General features: G+C 38.2%; 1 protein-coding gene across 50 annotated transcripts in view; it reads right to left on the reverse strand.

Moving 5' to 3' along the window:
• The window catches only part of TCF4 (transcription factor 4), a 343,125-nt gene that overhangs the window by 3,146 nt on the left and 312,109 nt on the right, over positions 1 to 27,870 (reverse strand). For 15 of the 50 annotated variants that reach the window (XM_070627668.1, XM_070627641.1, XM_070627637.1 and 12 more), the window contains 4 exons: positions 25,601 to 25,677; positions 22,695 to 22,898; positions 3,293 to 3,428; positions 1,510 to 1,672 (listed from right to left, as the gene is read on the reverse strand). In XM_070627668.1, the coding sequence (XP_070483769.1) occupies positions 1,510 to 1,672; positions 3,293 to 3,428; positions 22,695 to 22,898; positions 25,601 to 25,677 (580 nt within the window). The remainder of the gene's footprint in view (positions 1 to 1,509; positions 1,673 to 3,292; positions 3,429 to 22,694; positions 22,899 to 25,600; positions 25,678 to 27,870) is intronic. The other 35 variants (XM_070627655.1, XM_070627651.1, XM_070627674.1 and 32 more) reach the window with 3 other exon arrangements.

A 27,870-nucleotide genomic window follows, 5' to 3' on the forward strand; every position in this document is an offset into this window, starting at 1 on the left:
GAACTGAACCAGTCGGAAAAGGCACTTTTTCTCTGCCATCTGATCCTCTTTACTTCCTCCGCTGATCCCTACTCTCCCTCACCCATGACCTCTACTGATACTAAGGAAATCAAGGTTACTATGAATTCACGTCCACATTCCACCACACGAACAGGATGTAACAAGTGACAAGAGAACAGAATCGAGTCTCCGCTGGGCCCATCCTGAAGTTAAAAATTTGGGTAAAATTTTTAAACATCAAACATGTGCCACAACTTTCACAAAGTGGGAACTTGTTTTCCAAAGGTATTCAGGCTAATGACTAATTAGAATTGGCTATTCACTTGTAAATAAATTGGTTACGCAAATAAAATTGCCTAGGTTTGAAAAGCAGTGCCCTACCACACAGTTTTGGAGGCATAACTAAATGTCACAAGGGTAACCTTTTAAAATAAAAAGGTACTTAACAGTAAGTCAAAATGTACTGAAATGTCAAAGAATCCATTAATATGCATAAGTTATGGCCACTAGTTAAATTACCAAGAGCTGATGAACTAACAGAGAAGCCGGTAAAGATGTGAAAGCCATTTCTTGAGATTTCTTACCAATATGGCCAAGAGGGAGGAAATTCTTCAATGATGGTGGAAAGGTGTAAGCTAGAAGGTGTTAGCACTTTTGGAACTTGTAGAAGGACATGTAATAAAATTTATCTCAATATTGACAAAGGTAATATGAAAAGGCAGCATGTTCTTAATTCCTAAAGGCCACTAGATAGAACCTTGAGAATGACAGCCTTTAAAAGGGAGGTGTAGTCTTAGCACAACTTATTTAATTTGCATATAAAAACAACCCAAGGGAATCGAGGCAAAGAACATGGGTGCCATGTTATTGGTATTTGAAAACCTCTGATTACCAGAGTAAAGTTAAAGTTCAAGGAGATAGTTTCTAATGTTAAAATAGTGGATATTTAAGAAAACCAACCAGAAGCTATTTTCCTGCAGTTGTATTTTCTGTAGAAGGGAGTATCCAGGAGAAAAAAATTAGTAATTTAGGTATTGCTTTTATATATATATATATATATCTCACTCAATATGTTTAGGAGAAAGCTGGGAAATCAGTATTTTCTCACTTTCAAGGTAAGAAAAAAGTTACAGCTGCATATACATCAATTGAGTTTTCAATACCGCTAAGATCTCTTTCTAGAAATATTTTAGAAAGAACATTTCTGACCAAATTTGTAGAATAGCACAGTTTTAAAAATCGACTGTTTGCATTTAAATCGGTTACAACTTGTTTTTATCGTGTGTAATTAGCACTGGGTCCAAATTCATAAATGCAAAGATACTTTAGGCTGCCCCAGAGTACACGTATCTGAAAGGATACTTGAGTACTTCCAGGGTAGGCCTTTAATTTCTTTTTAGCTGTGGATTTACCTGCCAGGAAAAAACTGAATCGTTTCTTCCTGTTCTGTTCACTTCATCAAAGTCCAATAAAGGAATTAAATGAAGCGACAGTATTATATACTGTTACCTAGATCTTGACCTAGTAATTGATTTGATATCCTTCTTGTCGTCATCTAATTTCTTGTCCTCGGAAGATTTCGTGTCTTGAAGGTTCTCATCGCCCTCGTCATCGGACTTGATCTCAGAGCTGCCGGAGGAGACACTCTGGCCCTGTAATCCTGGTGGCATGCCTACAGAAAAGACGACCAGGTGACACTTCCACCAAAGACTCGATGCACGAACGCGCGCACCCTAGATCACAGAACTGCCAGCTATATAATTCATACTGTTGAACTGTGATCCTTCTGTCACTTTTTTTGCGCTATCTGGTGAAGTTTCAAAAATGCACCTGCAGAAACAAGTTTCCCCTGCATTGGCTCTGAGGTTAAATTCTATTTTGCAATCTTTTGGAGTAGATGGTAATTTCACTGTCTACAAAACATCAACTTAATTGCAATGAAAATCATAATCATGAAAATCACACACCTCAATGTTCTGATTAAGAACCCAAGTAAATATCAGCTATTATATTGAGTTTCTTCCATATGCAATGATTTAATAGAAAAATGTCCTTAAAATATAATTCCCAGGGAGTACACTAAATATGTGCAGTCAAGACTTCAATAGATACCCTAACGATATTCTGAAATTAGGCTTCTCTTATCCTCAAGAAGTAATCAGCATTTAAGAATGGTATATATGGAAAGCAGTTAGCTGCTCACTGAAGAAATTTCTAGCCTCATCATTGCTCAACTTTCAAGATCATAATACATTTGAAAACTTGACCCTAAAACAATCATTTATTTCTAAGGTAGGAGCATGTCTCTTGAGTATTTCCCTCTATTTGTAATCTGTGCAGTCTACAACCTTGTCACTCAAAATTTGGTCCATGGGCCAGGAGCATCCTTATCACCTGGGAGCCCATCAGAAATGCAGAATGCCAGACCCAATGAATCAGAATCCTTAACAAGATCCTCAGGTTATGTGTATGCACATAAAATTTAAGAAGCACTGATCTAGGATAGAGAAAGAAAAAGCAAAGGCTCTTTCAAAGAAAGGGCCGCCAAATTGTTACTATTCAGATAAAAACGGGCAGGCATACCCATATATATAATTAACACTCAGATCTGTACAATGTTTAACAGCTGAAAAAATGCGTCTACACATTCTCGTGGTAGTGTTATGATTTTTATTCTAAACCTGAGGGGAATGAGAGGATGTTATTTTAGTGTCTCCTAGTCACCTGGTCAGCCAGTCACACAGGGAGCAGGGGCCCCAGGTCTTGCCTCTGCAGTACCACTTCCTGGGGTCATGAAAAGCCGACTGGAATCAGTGGTATGAGGCAACCATTACGGGGCTGCATGACGTAACGGCGAAAACCAGCCAACCAAATTCCATTTTTTAAATGTACCTACATTTCCTTCGATCTTAAACAACAAAAAAAATTTCCTTCCTTCCTATTCATTTGGAAATATCATTTTCAGGCTACAACTAACCACATTAGAGGACCTGAATGAATAAAATGTGGAAATAGCTAAAATAAAATTTCCTCTCATCAGTCTATTGTCTCATTCCCTGCTGAAATAGTACCAGGATTTCAGAGGATGTTTGAGGAAAACAGTTATTGAAGAAACACAATTAGCCGTCTACGTTCTAAATACTTTCCCATTTACTTACCATTTTGGTACCAAATTTGATTCTTGGTTTTCTGCCAGTGCTTCCTGAGGGATGAATGCCAAGGAAGCATGGGATCAACACCGGATCTACTGTTGTTTAAGTGAGGTCAGAAGTGCCCTCTGAGGCGGACCTACCTCTGTAAGGGTCCTGGGGTGGGTTCAAATCAGGGGAAGTTGCAGACTGGACAGGAAGCTGTGGAACCGGAACCTGGTTTGGCACAAGAGAATGGCTGCCTCTCAGGGCCACGCCATCTTCACGATGGGCCCCAACCTGAAAGGGTGAGAGGAAGCACAGAGTTTAGCAGGAACCAGAGGTGCGACAGCTGTTTGCAGGGGCAGCAAGGACCGGATGAAGGAAGACTGGCCTTTGAAAAACAATACTCCCAAATACATTTCACTAGAGGGCGCTGGAGGACCGCACATGCACCTATAGTACCCTGCAAAAACACTTAACACTCAGTAAGATGCCGTGCTGTACATTCAGTGACAAATATGGCAGAGTAGCTCAGGCAGGTAAAACGTCAAATTGTCTCCCAGGGTGCTGCAGTGGAGCGCACTGATTCGTACCCATCTGTCTTCTATCATGTCCGCCAACAGATCTGACAATTATCTTAATGCCCATATGCTTAATTGTGGGCTTCTCAATTCCCCCATTGCTATCGGAAATCCTACAGGAATTTCAATTTGGCATTCGACTTTCATTTCAGGGGATAAGATTCTCAGGCCTGCCATTTTTTTTTCCATAATGCCAGCTAAGCCTCTGACAACGGAAGCTACAGCAGTATGGGACATAGCCCCTGCTCGGTACAAATATAATAAAATGTCACCTGGCTTTCCAAAACTGGCAGCCCATTCCAAATTAATGTTTACTGTATTTCATCAGCTGCTGAGTTCCAAATCCAAAGGGGGACCATTTCTGCCAATGCCACCACACCGGAAAATGTACCAATAAAGGTTTTATTAAACACACCAGTAATGCCATCATTGCCACGTGAAGATGTTTGGACATTTTTCCATTTTTTTTTCACTATTCTGATCCTAGAAAGACACCATATTGTAAACGCTCTTTATGTTTCCAAGAATAAAATTATAGAGTACAGCATGATGACTCGGTCTGAAAAAAATACTGCTGAGCTTTTTATTAACTACTACTACCTACTCCGGGGTCCAGAGATGTTGAACTCGTGGCACAGAGACAGCAATTGCTGACTTTATAGCATAAGCCTTAAAGCAAAACCATTAAGCATTTGCAAACCAAGAGGAACATGAGTAGCTTACATTTCCGTTTGCATTTCCAAGTATTTATTTTCTTAGCCTATTGTTAGGTGAACATTTACGCAGGACAGTGAGTCTAACACTAAAAATATTTATCTAAGAATTTATACTGCTATGAATCAAAAAGTTGAATTTTTCCAATCCAAAATATAAAACCACAAAGCAGAATCTTCACTTTTTGCTACCAAATGTTTGCAAAGAGTATTTTCAAAGAATGCAGCAATAAGACTGAACCAACAACAACCAAATTCACAGAGGCGAATGAAGCATATGCTATCCAAAGGCAGCCTAGTGTAAAGCATCACCTTATAAACTCCAAGACAACACAGAAGAAAATCATTCAGGGGGAGGGGAAAGGATCATATAAATCACACTAATTGTTCAGATTCAAAAACATAGCAAGAACAGTAAAGGATTTAAAGACTTGTGAGCAACAGGAAGTAAAAATGAGTGTTGCAGCTGAGAGATCTGAGCAGTCCGGTGGTGTCTGCCACCTGCGTGCCTGTGTCCCTTCCCAGAACGTTCTGAATGGTTGTTACTTAGCCTCTATGTGGGTGCCTCAAATGTACTGAGGCTCTGATTATCTCCCAAAGCAGCCTATTCCATTCGCGCAACAAGCCAGCTCCCCAGTAGCTTCCACCCACTGGCTCCAGTTTCCACTTTTAGAGTTCCATGGAATAAACACAAGCCCTTTTCATATATTTACACCAGTGCCATGCCATTCCTGTCTTTCAGCTGTAACTGAAGCCTGATCTCTTACAGGCAGACCATGCCCACCCAGTTCCTTCAACCATTTTTCACTCACTCTTTGTGTATGTTTTTATTTTCCTTCTGAACAAAAGAGTGACAGCTATTTTCTGCTCAGGTTTGGATTTGCCATTTTTATATTTGTGCATTTAGAAGACTGATTCAATCGATCATTATCCTTTCAGGCTAAGATGTCAACTTGTAAACATGAATTTTACAGGCCTTGGTCAAATGGTACTCTTTAAGGCTGTCAATCAGTGTTAACCTAACTAATTACCTAAGTGCCAATTCATACTTACTGGTGTTCTCAATGGACTTAATTTCTTGAATTTTCACAAAGGATGATTCTAAGTTGGAATCACTGATGGTAACCACAGATTTGAGCATGGTGGAGATGTACACTCCTTCTACTTTAGAATCTTCTATTAAAACACTCAAGTCTTCCTTGTGGGCAAGGATGCAACTTAAAGTTAAAATCTTGCTTTTTACTTAAATCATATTCAGTTATTAATCCTGAAATTTCTTTCTTTCCTCTAGATCATATTTAGTTTTTACAAGGGGAAAAAAGAACTCACAACCAATTGTCTTTATTTTCTTTGCCTCCACTCTTATGAAGGACAGTGCAACTGAGTGAGAAGAATACAATAATGAGAGTCAATAATATCTAGATCCTAACTGTAACTGGTCTTTGTTAGCTATGTAACCACGAGTAAGTTACTCAAATCCAAATGGAGAAAATAACACGAGAGGTCATGGAGAATAAGTCCCAGAATTAGTGCAAGGAGTAGCAGTATGCAAAACAGCTGGTACAAAGCAGATACACAATAATTATAGGTATTGTTATATGTTCTAACTGAAAATACTTGCTTACGACAGAAATAAGAGTGTGGAGTTCAAGAACTCCTTGAATTCAAGCTACCTTCACTGACGGTCATCTTTGCACGCTTTTTCTTTATTTTGTTCACATCCATTTGATTTTAAATCTTTCTCCTGTACAATAACAGTAAAATCTTAAATGATAGTACAAATGTGTTTGAGAATATAGATGTATATCCATCTATATTTTTGTTTGGACTTTAGGTGTGCAAGACATTCTAACTTTTTCTCTCTTCTATAGATCATCTCAAGTAATATATCAATCGTTTTCCATAAAGGAAAGCGGGGACAAAGTTATCCTTGATCTTTTAAGGCCTCTCTTTTAAACTATGTGTATTCCAGGTCAGATCAATGACCTACGATAGGTCCAGATCCACATGGTAGTCACCTTAATTCTCTAGGATCAATCCCATTGCTTGTGGCTGTGGAATAGCATTCCAATTTGAAGAATTAGCTTTGCTTTGCTTATTTCCTTGGCCGCAGACAGCATGTCCTAACCCTATTTACTTCTCTTTCAGAAACATTATTTCTAGTCACATAAGAAACAAAGAAAGAAAGACAGCGGAAGGTCAGCACAAATCCACCACTTGAATAACTGAGAAATAGACAGAAGAACCAATATTGCCATCGGTACATACAAGGGTCAGGATTTGTCCACTTTCCATATAATAAATATATAATAATGTAACAAGAAAAAAGTAGATTTCTTCCATCTACAAATCGATTCTAAATGGTGCTTATTTTTAGAAAATCCATACTTCATTAAAGCCTTATTTTGATAAACTTTTCATCTAGATAAGCAATAATTTAAAGTTAAAAGGCAGTCTATGAAAACAGTTAAATTTATCAATATTGATTGTAAATTTTTTGCAGCCTTTAAGAATAGAGCCTTCTTATAGTCACATACAATGTGGTTTTAGTATATTTATGCAAAAAGTAAAAGACAGAATTAAAATCTAAAAATGATTAGCTAATTGTTAACTGATTGATCAGAGAGTCCATTTATTAACTCAACAAACAGTTATTTAGTCCATGCTTGTCACTCTGTGGGGTGCTGGGGACAGGGCGGTGAATAACTTAGATGTGGCCCCTGTCCTCCTGGAGCGCACAGTGATCCTTGGTGGGATTTTTGTCACTAACCAATTTAGTGCAGCAGTCTTAATAGTAAGGATCAGAGACTCATTCAAGCTTGCTCAAGTGAAAGATTTATCATGAAGATTTCTATAATTTAAGTTTCGGACCCAAAGAGCTCTTGGGACCTAAGGCCATTCCTTGTCTTTCATAGGCCATCCCAGCCTCTCTCCTCCCTCTGGCGACCCTCTGCCTCTCTCTGGCTTCTGCACCCTCATGACTACAGCCTGGACTCTTCCTTCATGGTATCTCTTGGTACTTTCTTGTAGGTTCTGTACCTGATGCTAACTCCCTCTGTGTCTTAGCATTTCTGAGTTCAGAATGCTAAGATCATCTGATGGCCTAGCTTGTAACTTTGAAGCAGACATGGGCCATCCAAAGAATGGGCCACCCTAGGATCAGGTGTCCCCATTTCTGGTCCAACGAACTACAAAAGAAGAAGACAAGGCAGGATCGCCTGGTCTTGCCCCTTCCACAGTCCCCATAAATCATGGCTCGTATGTGCAAATATCTAAGTTATGTTGCATCTTAGGTCATATTACATTCAAATTCTGATACTGCTATTTAAATTCTCCTGTGTGAATTTATCATTAGGAATAATTCAATACCTTTAGAAGTGCATTACTTCTTTTGAATCACATAAGCACCATACAATTTTAAATAACCTTACTTTCCAACGAAAGGACTGAGATATTAGAAGCACTTTTCAATCACACTTTATAGACTTTGGGGCTTGCAGAGACTTGGAACCCACTTAGGCCAAACTTCTCATTTTACAGAGAAGAAAGCTAAGGCCAAAAATGGTTAAGTGACTTAGCAGATTTTGTTAAGTGACAGCTTTGATGAGTGACTGAAACAGATTTTGAACTCAGAAAACTTATAATAACATTGAACAACTTGATGGGGCATATATATACGGGAGGGGAGGAGAGTTGAGTGACAAAAGGAGTTTACTTTCTGGAGCTTTTGTTTTAAAACTGTGTGTGTGTATAGCTATAGATATGAAAATCACTTTAGTTTTCTTTATCGTAGGGGAAAAAACATCATGGTTCACCAACTCAGGCCAAGGCCAAGATGTCTAACTAAATTACAAAATTTAATATTTGCCACGACTCCTCCAACATAAACAGATTTAAAAGATATGCTGCTTTAAATTAGGTGGCTGTTGGCAAGGCTGTTTTTACGTGGGGATGCATAAAGCATCCTGGTAAATATCCTTATCCTGATCCTCAAGCTAACAACAAACACCACAAACAAAAAAGACATTCACTGTTTCTGCTCTCTTTGTTTCCAGGGAGTATTGTGAAAGTAATTATTCTGTTGTATTTAAGAGGCCTATTTCATGGATGGGAAAATGTATTAAATTTCATTTGGCAGTTATTCAATCCTTGTTAATGTTATCTCCAGAGATAACTGCTTCAAAACAGGCTTTCAGACTCAGTTCCTTCTCTTCTACCATAATCCTTCTAAAAGAGTGTAGGATGGGAACTTTAGGAAACTTGTCATGAATTTCTAGATCAAGCGATAATGACACAAAACCAGAAAAGCTATTAGAAACACTTTGGTCTATCACAACAAAAGTTCCTTATTCATGGCATCTGGTTCCAAATTTTTCTTTTGACATAGGTGTCTTTTAGAAAGAAGAAAAATAACAACAACAAAAGTGGGACAAAGAAAAAAGTCCTGGTAACTTTTCCTTTTCTCTCTTCTCTTTCTCTTCTTGTTTTGCCATAAACACGAAAGAAACGTTGATGGGCTTTTACTGTAATTAGACACCCACTGACACAGAAAACAGTTTTGGTGTCTGAACTGTAATCTCCCCATGAAATATCAATTATACATGACAGTTGTAGAGTGTTAGATTTCACTTTCAATTATCTTGCCAGATCTCTGTCCTATTAGAGGAAAGCAAACTTTTATCAATGTGCAAAATACCATTTAGTCCAAAAGTGCATCTTTTAAAGAGGTGGGAAATGGTCATGCAAACTTTTCTTAATAGCTCACAGATGGGAACCCGGAAGTTCACGAAATCGCAGCAGTAGACGGATGTTCCGAGGAACAATTCCAGAGGCATCAAGATTCTGCAGAAAACAAGGCCTTCCTCTCATAAGCAACTCCTTTGGGTGAGAAAGACTTAACATCTGGGACACTCTTCAACCACAAATAAAATTTCCATATTCCTCAGTTTAAAAAATTATCAGACTATTTGTTTTTAATTCATGTGATTAAACATTTAAAAGACTGCTCACTAAAGTCAGATCTGGACTCAGTTCTTTTGTTTGGATTTTGATTCTTAAAATGTTTACCGGAAGAAGACTTCCTAACTGTCTTAAGAACACCTATTTTTCCCCCCAGCAATCTAACAGCTTCTCTGACACTTTCCCTGAAATTTAAGGTAATTCCTTGTTGGGCAATTCCTGGAGATTTATTTAATGCTTATTCTCCAGATGATAAAATAATTTTCAAGAGGATTTAAACATGATCTAAATGACCCTGACCTTGGCAGTGCTGATCTGTCATGTGACCAGCTCGGCTGAAACTCCCACGATGACCACCTCAATGGTTAAAATGAATGATTCTGTGATTTAGTTCGAGAGATGCAAATGGCTCTTACTGGATTTCAGTTCATCTTTTTTTTAACTCATAAGTTCCATCTATTAAAACTGTTTCATTTCTCTCCTGTGTATTTCCACCTTCCACCCCCAGTTCCGTACATCATTTTCCTACAGTGGAAACCATAGCTGGATGCAGCCTACCAAGTGGGGACCTTGGCAGGAGGTTACTCCATGCCTTCCCTGCCCCAGGTAGCAGGTTAGTCAAGTGGGTTATAGTTAATCCATGCCTAGTGAACCAAGCCCGTGTAGCACAGAGACTGTGGTGAAAATTTGCAATTACTTGTAAGCAGCTTCTTTTGTCTGGAGTGAAGGAAACGACAATTGAACTTGACATGTAGTTGGAATTACGGGTCCCTGCAGTGCAAGCACACCTGTGTGAGTGCACAACCACTCGGCTGACTTCCACACAAAGCACTCCGCAGCCGGCCCAGGAGGTCCCTCCCTAGGGATTTATCCTTACCTAACTGGCCTTCATTTTTAAAATGATTTTCTTATTATCCAAGTAACACATACTTATTGTAAAATATTTAGAAAGGAAGTGGAAGTGGAAAGAAGATTGCCTAAACAAATGAAACTTTTCTTCCCCATCACTTTCTAAACGCTCACCTTTTAAATGCTATATTCATTCTCCGCCCATCACTTGGTCCCGTGCATATCAAGTTTCAAGCACGGATTTTCCTTGTTCCATGGATCAAGTCTAAGACCAACACCTTATGCTTCTACATCCTTCACCTGGACACCCTAGGGCCATTCTAGTTCCCTCCTATTTTTAAATTCCTTAATCTCAATGTTCAGTTACCTACTCACGGCCCCTCATTTGCCGCATTCACTCCTACATCACCAAGCGCTGGTTTCCTCTGCACGACTCACCGACCATCTCTCTTTTTCAGTCACACACATCCTCTTACTCTACCTCCTCCTGGATTGTCCGCATCTCCAGAACTCTCATCATCTTGCTGGGCTTGGATAGGGCTCTCCCTTGACTGTTCATTATGGATACCACACTTAAAACACACTCAAGGACAAGTTAACAGGGCAGAACATACACTTCCACGATTCTGTTTTGTTGCTGTTCACAAAGCCTAGACTTGTCTTCAGATGTCCCAAGGGCAAGGACTGGTTGTAGATGTCGCTGTACAGAATTGTAATATTTCAACATGCAATTAAATGCTTCCTAAAGAGTAAATGATGACATAAATGGCACGTGTCTGTGACACTATTTCTGAAATCTAAAACTTTTTGATATTGTCAAATATTTATTTAGCATGTTTCTATCAAATAATAAACATTTAATTCAACAAATGCCTTTTGAATGTCTACTATATGCAAGGCACTATTCATTTGAGGAAAAATAATAAAAGACACATCTACTACTTTATAGGCTTTTACATCTTAATAGTGGATTAATATAATTACTATATAAGGCAAAATAAAATGGATGCCATAATGTGGTACAAGGTCATGTAGAGTTTTAAAGGATGGGTGAAATCATACTGGATTGAGAAACTAGGGACTACTTTAAGAAGAAAGTGGTATTTTAGACAGGTTTCGAGTGATGGGTCGAATTTTGATATAGATTATCTAAATATATTTTTTAAAAACTGACATTTAACATTAATTAAATAACATCTCAGCTTTAAATGAAAGTTTCTATTTTTACATCGAAAAGTGGCATTATTAAGATTATATATATATACATATATATGAAGAAGCAGCTAAAGATTGCATATTAATGTGTTTTCATAGTGTCAGACTACATATTTAGGACAAAAAGCAGATTTTTGTAAAGCCCTTTATAAATCTCAACAGCTTTGCTACAAAGTGAACAACAGAGGGCATTCTGGACACAAACGGTACCTCACTGTATATGTATATTATTGGCCCAAATGATTCACTCTTATTTAACTGCAATGAAGTCTTTCATCTCCCAGCTATACAATAATAGTTTCCATATGACCAGCGGCTCTGCTATAAATAAGATCAAAAGCAAAAGAAAGGATTTAATAAAAGAAAATGACATTAAGAGTAGCATTAAATCAAGGAAAAAATACCAATATCTAATTCTTTTTTTTTTTTTTTGAGAATAAAGCTCCACAGAGTACTAAGCAGCTTCCCCAACATGTCATGAAAAGGCATTTTTACAAGCAGTAGGCATGTGCAAAATCCATTTGTGTGTGCCTTGGAGTGGCAAAGATTAAGTTGGGGGCAAGTGGGGATGGGGCACAAGGGAAACATGCCCCATCGAGAGGCTGGAGAACAGGTAACAGACCCAACCGCTAGGTTCATGCTGTACAGAGTACAAGGGAATGTGTCAATGGCAGACGTCCATCCATTTCTGTTCTTTCCTGTTGTATTTAATGGAGATAGACTTTTGGGTAATCCAGAGTTTCTCAGAGAATCATAACATTGCTCAACTCTAGTACATGAGTTCTGAGAAAGGAAGTTTTTTTTGGCAATGCACAGTGACTTGATATGAAGAGCCAACTTCCCAAACAAATTTTCTTCTAGTTCTTAAAAAAAAAAAAAAATCACAATGTTAATCTCCATTCCCGACTGGATAAACAGCTGCTAATAACCTCCAGCTCCCAGGGGAGGAGGTTGTTTCCTTTCATCTTCGGACTGGTGGATATCTGACGTGCACTGGACTTTAGTGATTCCACATGTCTCTTTGCAAAACTGCTCTGGTGCTGGTCTTGCCAAGTCAGGTTTCTTTTCTCCCTTTCCCTTAGATTGCACCATAAACTTGGAGGACATGCTCGGTTAAGGGACTACTTATTTGAAATAGTAGTTCTTTTACTGCGGGTGTATTTAAAAAGGAAATTCAAGCACTTATGATATCTAAAGGAAGCTAAAGACTTGGACCTTTGTATTTGAAGCCCTGTGAGGGAAATGACCATTTCGGTTTCTTTCAGACTGAGTTAATTACTCACTCGAGGGCGGGCTATGTTCAAAGACACTCAATTTCTAATCGCATCGCTAACGCGATTACTTACTTATACCTGTTTGTGTCCTAAATAAAGGAGCCAACTTCAACACTTTTTCCTCTCATAGGAAGTACCCTGCAGAAGATCGCAGGGCCAGCCGGCCCCCAGAGTCTTTCTCACTTGTGCGTGAGCACCTGCTTTTCTGGTGACCTCAGTTCTACACCTCAAGACTCAGACATTTCGCAAAACAGCTTTTTAAACAAAAACCAGCTGTTTCCCATCTAGACTACAGGGGAAAAAATTTGGGCAGCTTACAGAAACATTACCCAGAGACTACCATTCTCCAATAACTTTCACACACTTTGGGCTCCAAACGAGACCCGTCCGTGTGCAGAAGCTGAGGAGAAGGCAAATGCGAAATTAAAATGTGGAAACTCAATACCGTGGTTTTTGACAATATGTCCAATTAACTGCTTGAAAATGAATGTGGCTATTGTATCAGGACAATGCTTTCCCAAAGATGTCATTTAATGAATACTGGACAGATCTTTTGGTTAAACTCAACTTTATAGTTGTCAGATGATTTATGGACGTAGAGGAAGCTATAATTATGCACAACTGTGAATGTCAACCAATTAGGTCTAATCCTCGTGTTTCAGAAATGTGATGTTAAAGCTTTTTTTGTTTTTAGGTTTTCATTCCTAAAACTACTTTGCCTAAATCCTCTTCTTATTTTGAACCCATTTTACACTTCTGTTTTCTAAGCAATTACGATACTTTTGATTTAAAAAATTTACAGCCACAATAAAAGTTAAAATAACACAACAGCCACAGATTTTGAAAAAATATGAAACGGCCAAAGCCTAGTCTTGGCTTTTAAACCATGCCAAGTTGCTCCAGTATTTTCTGTTTTGGTATGAATGACATAACTGAATTACTTCATGAGCTGCTACTTTAATTCCTAAGGGTGGAAAATTCCATGAGTTAATTTAATTTGGATGTAAAAAATATACATGAAAACTCGCTCTTCCTGTGGACTCTCATGTGAAATATTCGAGCCAATTGTTGGAGCTGCTGTGCTGTGAGGAGGGGCTTTTCGCCCGATGCCGTTCTGGCTTGCCCTCTGCAAGGGCTGGCATCATCAGGCAATTTTCTTACTTTCATTTGAGCACATTAAGATCCTTTATTTTCCATGTATCTTTTTCATCATGTTTATTCTATAGCTCTGTAATGCCCTTTCTAACCTGTCTCTAACTGTTGAAATGCTACAGAGACTTTAATAGGAGCTGAACAACACCTCCCGGAAGCTTCACCTAGCTGTCCCCTAAGGCTGGATGATGCTCATGCTTCTCTGAACGTTTTCTTAGGTCACTTAATAATTCTGCCTTGTGTTAGAGTTAGGCACACACTGTGTTATCACCCTCTCAGAGTCAAAGGCCTGTAGGATCACAGATTTTCTCTTGCACACTTATGTATTCCCCAAAGAATCTAAAGCACAGAAGATACAGAATGAGTGAATACACATCTGTGTATTTTCTGATATATACAATAGAGTTCCCCACTCCCCACAAGAAAATCTGCTTTTTTGAGACAACAAGGGTAATATATATATTTTTTAAATCAAGGGTTATGCCTTTTCTAAATAATGGACAGTTTAGCACTGTGTCCTTGTCCCCAGTAAAAGTTGAATAAAAAATACAATGATGACTGTGCTATTAAAGTGTCTACCTGCTTTTTCCCCTAGTATTTAAGAAGCAAAGTAAAAATATGAGGAATCTCTTTTAAATATGCTTTCATATTTTAGAAGTGGGAATGACAAGTTTTTGCTTTTATTTATTTAAAGTTCATGATGCCTAAAGTATGCAAAACACATACTTTAGGGGAAAAAAATTAGGGAACCAGGCTTGGTTTGTCCTAGAAGCATACAGAAAGGGAGTCCTTTGGGTTTGACAGTCCAATGCAGATTGACTGTTTTGTTTCTAGGTCAGAGGGCCTGAATTTGAGTAAAATAGGTACTGAGGGAAATAGTAGGGCCATATCTAATTTGGACCCACCGCTGTGGGATCTGGGCATGCGTCATGTCCTAACCACTTGTTTTAAGGGTTGTTATATAGTCTCACTGCTGTGGTTGTATTCAAAACCTCTTGACTTTTGTTTAAATTAATGCAGAAATATCAAGGATCCTGAAGCTGTTGTTTTAATCCATGGTTACAAGAATTTCCTTAAGTCAGCCCAAGAAAGACAAATACTGTATGTTCTCAGTTATATTTAGGATGTAAAAAAAACAAACTCAAAGAAATAAGAGTAGAATGGTGGTTGCTGGGGGCTGGGCAGTGGGGGCAATGGGCAGATGTCAGTCAAAAGATATACACTTCCAGCTAAAAGATGAAGAAGTTCTGGGGATCTTACGGGAATGATAATTAACACCATATTATGTATTAGAAAGTTGTTGAGAGTAGATCTCAAAAGTTATTACTACCAAGAAAAAAAAAAGGAATTAAATGAGGGGATGGAGGCTTTAACTAACCTTATTGCGGTAATCATTTTGTAACATATACATATATCAAATCATCACATTGTACACCTTAAACTTACATACGTTAGATGTCAATAATATCTCAATTAAGCTGGAAAAAACTTTTAAAAAATAAAAAGAATTTCTTCAAGTCCTTTTTCCTCTCTGTCCTTTTTTTCTTTAAGTTTTCTTAAAATAAAGTATGATATTGATATAGATTAAAACTTTCAGTTGAAGTTGCTAATCTGCTTTCAGAAATATCCGATAATTGTGGAGATTAGGAGGGATGGTGTAACACCAGAGATAGGCAAATACCCTAATTAAGAAAAAAACAACCAACATAGTAGCTATAGAAAGATGATGTTGACAACTCAGACCTTGGGTGAAATCTATAATAGGCTATTTAAAAGTGCTCTGAAATAGAGGCAATGACCTCTCCAACTCGGTTTGGTTCCACCAACACAAGTCTTTCTGGACAAATCTCATTTTCTCATTCGTGGGAATGCTGCTCGCCTGGTGTCTGTGATAATGTTATGGACAAAATGAGAAAAGGTGGACTGCATGAGAGTAAAATTAGGTGGACATAACTGGTAGAAACATTAAGCCCAAAGAGCAGGGGATTATGCAAGTGTAGAGAGAACGTCTGTAGTAGTGAATCTCTGGCTTTCTGTTCTATGTCCTCCCCTGGTTAACATTTCCATTCGTGGCTATGACATGAGCATTAACAGCACCCAACAAATTTGCTAACAACAGAGTTGGCAGAATATGTGACTGAATGACGACCTACCAAGACCTATAGACTGGAAACAGATTGAAGGCTGCAGTATGAAATCCAAAGGCGTTATCTGAAGTTTTATACTGGTACAACTAAAGTATATAAGGATAATGGAGAGACGTGTAGAATACGGATTTCAGCTGATTACAAGTTCAATATCTGTCAGCAGGATGATGAAGTCATCAAAAATAGGATCATTTTAGGATGCCTTTAATGAAGATATAATGTACTGAATGGGTTTGGTGATAGATCCACCCTGATCCACCCAGATGATTCCTTGAGCACTGTGTTCAGTTTGAGATTCTGCACACTAACAGCTCCTTGAAAAAAAAAAAGCCCTTGTTTTTAAACTAGGGAAAATGTGCTGGAAAGTCATAAAGTCAAAACTTTCTTTTAGGATAAATATTTGAAGATACAAATGCCTGACCTAGAGAAAAAAGTACTGAATAGACTGTCTTCAAATAACCCAAAGTTGCTCAAGTATTTGTTGGGTTGACTTTGAGTAATTCCAATGGGCAGAAAAATAAAGATTGCACAGAGAAGTAAATTTGGGCTGGACATAAAGAAGAGTTTCCTAACATTTGATGGAAATGGGCTTTGTGGTCATTTAGAGCTACTCATCCTTGGAGGAAGGGGGCTGATAGAGGCTTGTTGACACTTGGCAGGGAATTTGGAGGATGACCTCTAAGATCCCTGAGATTCTACAGTAATGTTTGCTTAGAAATGAAGTAGGTACTTAAATATACATGGAACTTGACAGAATCAAAATCTGTGAAAACCTAAGAGAGAACAAGATTGAAGATAAGGCAGCCTCTATGGATCATGCCTTTGTTGAAGAGGTCCCTAAAGAAACAAAATTTTCTGACTTCTGCTACTCCCATGACTACATACAGTAAATGCTACCCAAGACATTGTATCACTCCCCACTACCCTCTCTTGTAGCCAAGTATGATGGGCAGAAGTAAATAGCATCTTGTTGCAGGGAGCCAAGGGGCAACTAAAGAGTTTTCTTGGGTTTCATGAGTTAAGTCAGAGTAACAAAATGGTTTAGAATACAAACCACGGTTTTGAAATTGCTATCGTATTTGGTTAGAGAGGAAGTTTGCTGTAGCATTGTGGTATTTAGTACGAAGAGTGCTAGTCTCGTTGCTGGCTTGTCTGGTTTCTAATCCTAGCTTGGCCATTAATTAGTGAGTATCCATGCTTGGGCCACTTCCCCTTTCTGGGTCTCAGAAATAAGGGCAATGGGCTAAATGTCTTCTGGGGTGCTTTTCAAATCTAAAATTCAATGGTCCTAACTCTTAAGAACTATTAAAGCAAAACTAATTTAACTTGTTCATCCTACGAGGCCCTAAGTGGCAAAAGTTCTTCTACGTTTAATGTCAATTACATAAAAGGGAGCTTCAGCATCTAATGAATGTCCTTCTGATAAATTCTTTTTAATCCAAAACAATACTAAAAATATTATTGAAAAGAGGGAAATTGGGCTAAGACTGGCTTATCTCAGTGGTTTCTGAAATGTGTGCCACACCCCCACCTGGGGGTTCTAGTGAGAGGTCTCAGGGGACACTGTGGAGGACAGGCGTGGGTGGGGACTTTCATAGGGCTCCTCCAATCCCCAAGTCAGCCAGACCAACGAGCTCCTTAGGAGAGCACCACTCCTCCACCAAGTGACACTGTGCTCCTTCCCTCCCAGATAACAGAGCTGAGTCCCTGCTCTCTTATGGGGCTTACTTCCCAGATGCAGCAATGGGTTTTTAAATATCGTCCTTTTCTACTAGACTGTGAACTCTACCAGACTGAAGGCAGAGACCACATCCTAGCATAGAGCCTGGCATTTGGTAACCACTTGACAATTCTTTTTTAAATGATTAAATGGACTTTAAGCACAAGGGATCTGGGAACCACACTAATGTTACATATTAATAGCATAGGAAATTTTTTGCTTAATGATCTCATCGTTGCTGACTCTACTGACAAGTACTCAGAAGCACATACAGAATCACATGAAGGCATTTTTGATGTAAGTTTTGTTCTTACTCAGTTAAAAGAGGAGATTAGGTCATCTGAAAGGCTTTCATTCAGGTCTTATCTGTGGATCTGAATACTGAATGAATAATGGAGAGAATTACATTTGGAAAATTGCCATTTCAATAATTTATTAAAAAATCTAATGATTTAATATCAAGATTAACCATGGAGCTATTGGAGGCACAGAGGGGATTACACCTGGGCAAGAGTTTCTGACTAGGTTGTGACAAACCCAGCTGTTTCCTTATTCTCCCACATTCAGAGATTTCTGCTTTGATTCTCTTAGAAAAGTGGGTGGTTATGGTTAGAAAAATAGCTCAGTAATTTAAAATTTACTACTTCAAGGACCCTCGGAAGGAGTGTTCACACCTCTTGTCACTTAGCACAGACATGTTCACTTAAAAATAAGTGTTTAGACAATGTGGGTTTTAATCTAGCAAGCTACCACATTGGAGGAAAATTTCTCTACCTCTACATTTGGGCAGAGAGCTGCTCTGGGAAGGTGGCCATGAGATGCCTAGAAACTTCTTTCGTCAAACAACATTTATCAAGATTTGAATATCACAAGCTCTTGCCACCTAAAATTAGTTCTCAAAAGGCGTACCTACAGAGGCTCCCTGGGGAGTGCACACGGTAACAAAAAAGAGCACGGAATTCTGGGTCCATGTACCTGAACTGAAATCTAGCTACATGACTAATTACTCAAACCCTCTAAGGTTCATTTGACCAGTGCCTAAAATGGACACTATTATCATCCTCACTGGGCTCCTGTAAAGATTGCCTGAAATAATGTCTATGGAGCACCTAGCAGAGGAGCTGGCAACTTGTCAGGCACTCAGAAAACACTGGTTTTCTTTCTTCCCTTCCCACTGATAATTTATTTACTGGGAAAGAAACAAAATGTAATACACGGTACTCAAGGAATTTCCAGGATAGTTGGTAAGGCAAAAGTCATACCCACAAAAGATAGATAGCTATGAATAACTGGGTAAGATAAATACCTAGCCAATGGTATGATTCATAGTGCTATGAGAGTAGAAAAGAAAATAACTACCACTGGTAGAGAGAGCAAGGGAAGGCTTCCTGGAAAAGGCAGAATTTGAGTCAGAGCTTTGAGAATGGGTGGGAATGAAATGGACAGAAGGAAGCGGGTAGGGCAGGCCAAGCCAGATAGGTACAAAAGAAGTACCCAATGGGAATGTAGAGGGCAAATTCTGGTACTATGCCCAGACTGATCTTGCTGGAAAAGTTTCTGCATATCGGAAGAGCTAAACATAAGGCTTTTGGTAATTGGTAATGGGGCTTAATAAGCTGGGCTAAGAAATTGGTCTTTATCTTGTAGATAATGGAAAGCTGGTGGCGGTTTGTGAGCAGGAAAAAGCATGGCCAAATAATATCATCTAGAAAGCCCGCAAGTATACCACGTTCACTCCAGTGTTATGAACCACGCTGCTGTGGAAAAAAATCCCTTTCATTATACTAATACTTAGTAAATCACTGAAGACCTACTTCAGAACTCCAAGGAAAACATTTTATGAATCAAAAGCTAAGTACAATATGTTAGCAATTAAATGAGATAACATAATAGCCGAGGCAGAACCACAGTTTTCCCCACCACAATTTCAAGCTGCTGCAGAAAGAAATGCTTATATCATCTTCCAAGTTATCAAGCCATTTTGTTTTGATTTTTGGAAGGCAGAAAGAGAGGAAACGAGAAGAGTGTGGAGGTCAAGAAGATTCCAAGCTGTCTATTCTTTAATCAGAAGGAATTACTAAGGACAGTTATAAAAGAGATCGGCTCAAAACAAAACCAGCCCGGGGATGGGTCTTACGTTACTACAACTCACTTCTACTTCAGAACAACAAACGAAGGTGTGTAGTTGGGAAAGAAACTCCCACCAGCGCTCTCTCTGCCGAAGTTTCCGGTGCATACCTCCCACTGCTACTTTATTTACTGCAGCTGGCCAAAGTTTTATAGCCTGTTTCATGTATTAAAATTCAAATGTGGAAAACATTACCAGTATCCTCCTTGAATTTTTTTTGTTGTTGGGGGGGGAAAGGGGGGCGGGTTTTTTTCCTTCCCCTTCAACTTCCTTTTTATTGTGGAATGTATCAAATGGTCAAAGGCTAACTTCAGACTGACTAAATTCAAAAACTATTTCCTTTGTTCTTATGTTTTTGTTTGAAAATTCATGCCAGTTTGCACAAGGAAAGAAACTGACAATCCGATCTCTTTCACACACATTAGAGTTTTAGGACGAGGGGCTCAGATGCTGTGGACCCGCTGAATATTTTCAAGAAGAAAGGAGAAAGACTGCATTTGGTTTAAAGGGGAGCAGATTGTTGCCATGTCACACCCCTGGAGTCAGTCTATTATCTGGTTGGCTCTGTGGTTGCCCTTGATTGAATTATAAATGTCTTTAGAAGAGTGAGCAGGAACTTTTCCTCATCAGCAAAACTAGCAGCTTTATAGCTTCTGAATAATTTTTCAGAATAAATCAAAGATGTTACCGTGTAATATTGGCGAATTATTTTTTTCTATTGCTCTGTCCCATTCTCTCCCTTTCCCCTCCACCTAGGTCAGTCCAACCTCCCATCTCCAAAGATGATTCCAGTCTCTTCCTCCTATCCCATCTTTGAATCAAAGAGGAGGCAATTCAAAGGTCATATAGTTCCAAAAGCATCTATGTATAGTTTATTCTTTTAAAGAACCACTTAACTTACATCTGGTATTTTAGAGCAAACTTTACATATTTATGGAAAAAACTGTCTCTGAAGCAATGCCCTGGGTGCATGTTACATCCGTTTAACATATGCAAAACGAACACAGCTAGAGAAATTAAACCATTTTTCTCTTGATTGAGAGCAGATATACAGAAATGGTTATAAGTCACAGATCTGGCTTTTAATAAAGCCAGATTTCTTAATTAAAAGCAGTATTGTTTAAACATTGTCGTTAAAAAAAAAAGAGCTGTACAAACCAAAATCTCATATTATATGCATCCCAAGTGTATTTAACACGTTACCTGAGGCCAAGCTAAATTAAAATCTAGATTTTCCTTTTGTAAACTCTTAGCGACTGCCATGAATAGACAAACAATTTTTATTCAATGATGAATTTTTAGGGTAGAGGTCAAGGAAAAGAAAAAAAGAAAAAAAATGATTTAGCTTTGGCATTGAAAAATATCTTTCTACATTTTAGAAGTGAGTTAATTGCTTCTATTAATAAGCCAGTATTTTTGGTTTCAAATTGGTTGCAGGTTTCAATAATACACTGCCCAGGATGGTACTCTTAATCTTTGTATTTTATTAAGAGAAAATGAAAGGAGGGCAGAAGAATACCATTGAGTAAGAACTTAAAGAGGCTCAGAATAACCTGTAATTATTTTGCATTCTCTTTTCGGAATCTTCTTTAAACAAGAGATGCTATACTAATAACGAAAGATAGATCTTCGTCCAAGCAACTTTTTAAGAGTCTATAAGGTATGAAACAGGACACTAATGTGTGGGATGCCCTGGCGGGAGTTTGTAAGGAGCAGAATTACACAGAATCACTGGTAAAGTTAAATTCTCCACCCATTCGCTCACCTCAGTAATTGTCACCACTTAATATTTTGTTAGGACTTTTTCTGAATCTTCCTAATCAGCCAACCAAACAATACACCCCCAATTCCTTTCCAAAAGTAATGGGCAAAACTGAAATTCTAATTGTAACATAGACAGATCTGCTTAAATATTATTCAAACAAAGACATTCATAAATAGGTAGTGGTAAAACTACAATATATATTAAATTACTCAGTCCCACTTATATATTTAGACAGCCAAACACATCATATATTTCTACATCCATACTCAGAATCAAAAGACATCAATTTGGCTTCTTTAATAAAAGAAAATTTTCAACCTATTTGTCTCTGAAATGCCTGTCAAGTAACACGAACATAAGTTGGGTCCTTTAGCCGAAGTCACCGAGATGAAGAATTTAAAACACCAGTAATGACTCAGCAGTTCACTGCTAGGTATATGCTGAAAAAGTGAAATGAAAACCTGTGTCCACACAGAAACTTGTACATGAAAGTTCACAGGAGCAATATTCCAAATAGCCAAAGAGTAGAAACAACCCAAATACCCATCACCTGATGAATGGATAAATAAAATGTATATCCATACAATGGAATATTGTTTGGCAATAAAAATGAATGACACTGATATGTAATAAAACATGTATATGCCTTGAAAACATCATGCCAAGTGAAATAAGCCAAGAAGGAAAGACCACCTCAAACTGTATGATTCCATTTATAGGAAATGTCTAGAGTAGACAAATGTATAAAGACAGAAAGTAGATTAGTAGGTGCCGGGGCTGCGTGAGGGAAGAAAAGAGAGGGACTGCTAATGGATATGGGGATTTCTTTTCTTTTTGCAGGGGGCAAAAATGTTCTCAAATTAGACTGAGTCTTAGTCGCACAACTCTATGAATATACTAAAACATACTGAATTACACACTTTAAATGGGCGAATTTTATGTTAAGTGAATTATATCTCTATAAAGCCATTTAAAGAAGAAAAAGCAGCAGCAGCAGTATTTACACTTGAAATTCTAATTCTATAAGGTAAGTATAGAGTCTACAAATTTCATCACTTACCATGAGTGAATGTCTGTTGGCTGAAAGAAGACCGGTTCCATACCCTGAGCCCAGACCACCCATTGCTCCATTATGAGAAGGTCCAATGATTCCATGCATGTCCCCATGACCACCAGGCATAGCTGTGGATGGGCCCACTGCATGATTCCGGAGAACGTGAATAGCATCATCCAGTCTTTCTAAACGATCTTCAATTCGGCTTTGCTGTTGGTCAATAAATGATGTGAAATTTGATTTAGTTTGAAATGCATGCATAGGTTATATAAGTAAAACTTAAGTTGACACAAACCACACTTTGGGTTTCTGAATATATGTTTCCAATAAAGTCTGTTTCCTTAAAACGAGAACAAAAATAGTGTCCTTCCTAGAAAACTGAAAAAAAGTTAATGTTATAATTATAGTGTTATTTTTCATTAACAAAGTAAATTCAGTAATTCTTCTAGGACATTATAGTGTATGTATGCTATACTATATTGCATTAGCTTGAAAGAGAACTTAGATTTAATTTAGAAAAGAAAAACATTTATTGAATTTAAGGAACATTCTGGTAGGCGTTAGTTAACGATTTCAAACGACTAACAATGGAAAGATGACCAATTTACAGTTTCCCAACTAAATTATCTTCTTGAAGGCATATTTCCTTGGTCTCCTCCGTGGCATATGATATAACGCTAAGTGTCATGTCAGCGACAGGTAAATGCATACAGACTGTAATTTATTCAGAACTATCAATTTTTACCCATGTTTCTTGATTTCTATCTATTATCACCATCTTGTGTGTGTGTGTGCGGGGCCCCAAGGGGAAATCAAAATGGTTACAGGAAAAAATTACAAAAATTCTGTTACCCAAAGTAGTATGAGATTTCAAGACTGAAGAACCACAAAGACTTGGATCAATTGTTCGCCAGGCCTTCTAACTGATTTCAAAGCCCCTAGTATAGTATAGAATTCACTACCTTATACAATTAAATTATACAATTAAAAACCAAGAGACCTTTTTTCTTCATTCCAGCCATCAGGATTCTAGCTTTCTGCAACCAGATAAAGTCTATACTTATAGTTTTTGGTGAAGAAAAAGGACATGTAGATGTGTATTTATTTTTCTCGGTGTGATCAATAATGATATCAAATAGACATCTGCATTATCATTCTTTAGGGTGTACTTTAAAATACACCATTTCATTGGACACTCATTCTACATGTGTAAGGCCTACATGTGTATATCCTTTCCATATAGATATGCAAATGAGGCTCAAAGAAATTAAGTGAGTTGATTACTCAGTGTCACACTGCCAGGAAATGGTAAATCAGGGTAGGACTCTCAAAAGTCTTTTGACTTCAAATCCAGTGCCTCTTTGTACCAGATCATGCTACAATTCACTTTGATGTCCAATAGGCTGTGCAAACAGATGTATCAGCTCTACTGCATGAGAAAAACAATTTCTATGATTCTACACCGACGGGAAGAATGTGTATCTAATATAGTTAGTCTATGGTACTCAGCACTCTGACTTGGTGGGCTTTGGTGTTAAGGGAGCTCCCCTACACTCCCAGCTCTGTTACTTATGTGACCTTGGAAAAGTTGCTAAACTTCTTTGAGGCTGTGCTTCTTAATTTATAAAAACGGGAATGACAATATATACTTCCAAGTGTAAATGTAAACATGAAAAGAAATAATACAAGTGCCTATCTTCCTTGCTGGCTCACAGCTTCCTGGTGGAGAGAGAAGTTTCTGCTAGCAAAACCCCTCTTGAGTGTTGCAAATACAAAGAGAATTCAAGCTGTAGCTCACAACCGTAAACCTAGTCTTTAGAGATCTATAGTTGGGCAAAACCCAGTTTTGATAGATGGGTCCTAAAGAATAACTGATGGAGGTAAACACTTAAAACACCTATGCCTTATTTGGATGTGGGCTGCAGATTAACTGGGCTAGGTAGGTGGTGCATATGCTGTCTCCCCCTGTGGTTGCTTTTCGTGGCTAAAATGCATAGCTGGATGACTGACACACCACAGCAAGGAAGGGCACAATGAAGGGGGAAATCCACTTTCATATTTTCATTTTTAGATCTTCCTTAATTTAAATAGTAAGCCAAAGGGAAAGGAAACTGAACCACTGACAAGACAACATTAAGTTAGATAGATAACTTTACGCCTTCTTCCATGTTCTATCTCAAAATATGGAGGAAAAAAGCGAAACTCAACCCTGAGGAACAGAAGAGCTCCTTGCTGCTCCCCCTCCCCATTTGATTCATATCTAGACAAAATACTGCACAGGGCAGTGCTGTTTCATGCATATTTCCAGCCCCATCCACTGCGAGCTGAGAAAGACTAGAGTGCCAGACACTGAATCATCATGTGAGTATTTATAATATTAATTACACCCATGGAGATTTTCAGCAAGTCCCTACTGGAAGAGCAGGCATTTAACGATATTACTAGATTTCTATGAGAACCAAAGTGACAGTAGGCTTTGTATTTAGAGGTCAAAAGGAAAACTACCAACCAGTTATTCTGGAAAGCAAAGCAGAGGTATATAGACTCTTCAAGTGTTCCAGCTATGCAGTTTTGCTGGAATTCCAGAACTCTCATATCAGGGAAGTTATTTAATCGTTGACAGGGATCTTTCCCAAAGATGGGGAGGAGGCCATTATCCTTCTAGGGTTTTTAATTTCTTATCTGATCCTAGATGTTTAGAGCCCTGGGGCTTACACTGTAGTAGTATCTGGGTGACAATCTACAAACGAGAACAAGCATAATCCCATAACAGGCTCTCAGCAAACTTGTGTGCTTAACATCAACCTAAAGTTCTTATTAGTGAAAATAAGAATCTTGGAGAGTGAACTAGATGCCAAAAGAGAAACACGGTCTGAAAATGGCTAAAGGAGAGATGAGCGTGTAAGACTTACCAAAGAGTGTAAGGGTCCTTCATAATTAGGAGATGATGAGGCCTGTCCTCCATTTCTAGACCAAACAGCTGTGCCTGCTGATAGTAAAATGGGAATTACAATGAGATCCATATAATCTTAAAAATAATCTCACCAGCATCTTAAACAGTTCTTTCAGCAAAAGCAACACTGATTTTTCATTTGGACAATGAGGTAAATGCATGTAACCTTCCCATATAAGAATTTTTAGATGAAGAGAACATTTTAAATGTAAAATATGGAGACCTTACATAGACTCAGAATTCTCTCAGGCTTCCTCCTCTGAGGGGACATTTAATTGATTCTGAATTTGAGCCAGTGAAGGTTCCTGTGGAAGGAAAACTATCACCACATAGTCAAGGGACTTTTAAGAGCTCAAAGTGGGGTTTTTTTTTTTTTTTTTTTTTCAGATCTTCACACAAGGACAGTTTCTTAAACCAAAAGTCTCTCACCAATGAGAAACAGCTTTGCTATTCGTTCTTAAAATGATCCTTAAGAAGGGATGAGCCTTCAGAAACTATTTAACGGAATAAGATTAGTTGGCAGGGATCCATTAAACCAGAAATTTAAAAACTCAATATAACAACAGTTATAAGTAAGTAGTTTCTTCCGGAAAAAATAATTTTTTAGGATCCACTAACTTGAAGGTAAAGAGAGATTGCTGCTATAATAAATATTACATGTCTAACCTACAAAATAAAAACAACTTTTAAATTTAAAATAATATACATTTGGGGTAGAAAACCAGGACCCCAAAAGTGTCATGCTTTAGTCTCTTTCTTCTAGAGCACTGCCATTTAGGTTTAGGGTATTTGTGGCATTTTCCCAAATGATTTGTGCATCATAACTTTCTCCTCCCATCATTAACCCAGAAGAGGAGTGGCAGAAGGGTGAGCCCCAGATTCTTGTCCAAGCTCTCAGATTGCTACTGGTGTAACCTCAGCAAGTCATGGACCCTGTCTAGGCCTTAGCACACTCATCTGTAAAATCAGAGCATTTGAATATATTACTTGTTCTCAAACTTTATTAGACCATAGAATTGTTTTTTCCAAATTATTAAACAGATGAAATCAGAGCCACTTTGTTTGAAATGGGGAACTTGGAGTTCTCCCTGCTCAGATGCCCTCATCACCTGCCTCACTGGGCTGGAGGTTGTCTCAATCCTTCTTTGGTTCTGGACATTGACACTTGTGATCATTTTCCAGAGCCTATAATATGCTAGTGAACCACAAGTATATAACAATCCTGAATCTTACTTTGCATTTCTGTCATGGGCAATGTTTCATTGCTGTTCCATTATCCTCTTAATATCATCTCTATTTCTTCCCAGCTTCAACTGTGTCTCTACGGACATATGGACTTCAAGGTCCTGCTACCACGCTCTCTATTCTGTAACCCCCTCATGTGGATGAAGGTTTGGAAAAGGCTGATGTTGATTCCCACCTGCACCACGGCCATCACCTCTGAAAGCTGTGTGGCAGTCTGAAACCTCCCATTCTCTACCAGAGAACCCAGTGTCTAATGGGCCATGTGAGCGCTACGTGCAGAGAATAATATAGGGTTCGAGGAGGCAATTTTTAGGCAAGTGATTCCACTATAAATTACAGTAAGGTCAGGTTTCAATCAGGTACAGATGTGATTTAGTTTTTTTTGAGAAGCCACCTGTCCTCTTTCCAAAGAGCAAAGACACACACCAGACAGGGCCTTCTGGAAACATTTATATTGGAAGGGCAATGAGCCTCTTAAACGGACCTCTGAAAAGTGAAATGCTTTACTAAGATAATTCAACAACTTATAATTTTCCTATTTGAAGCCATAGGTTATGTTAATTTGTTGTATTTTAAAGGTAAACATCCCCTTTCACTCCCCACAATTACTTCACAATTTATTTACCAAATTATGGCTTTCCTCAAACATTTCAATGCCATGGAAAGTCTATGGGAATTTGGAAAGTCTAAAATTTCTGTAGGAATGATCCTTTTGAATAGTCTATATTCGATGACTATATATAGTCTATATTTATATTCATGGCTATATTAACAGGGTTTTCCCCTTTGAGATGCTTCGTTGGAATATATTACTCTGTTGAGTGTCTTCTACAGAGCTAAGAAAAGCTTAAGAAATACATTTTCCATATGATTGTGTATTCTAAAAACATCTAATTTTTAAGAAAGGTTTTGGATGTACACAGCTGTATGTCACACGGCAGTCTCTCCCTCCCACTCCTTTCTATTTGTCTGTTGGGGGATATT

This window comes from Equus przewalskii, chromosome 7, assembly GCF_037783145.1.
Source record: "Equus przewalskii isolate Varuska chromosome 7, EquPr2, whole genome shotgun sequence".
In the NCBI taxonomy this organism is placed as follows: Eukaryota; Metazoa; Chordata; class Mammalia; order Perissodactyla; family Equidae; genus Equus; species Equus przewalskii.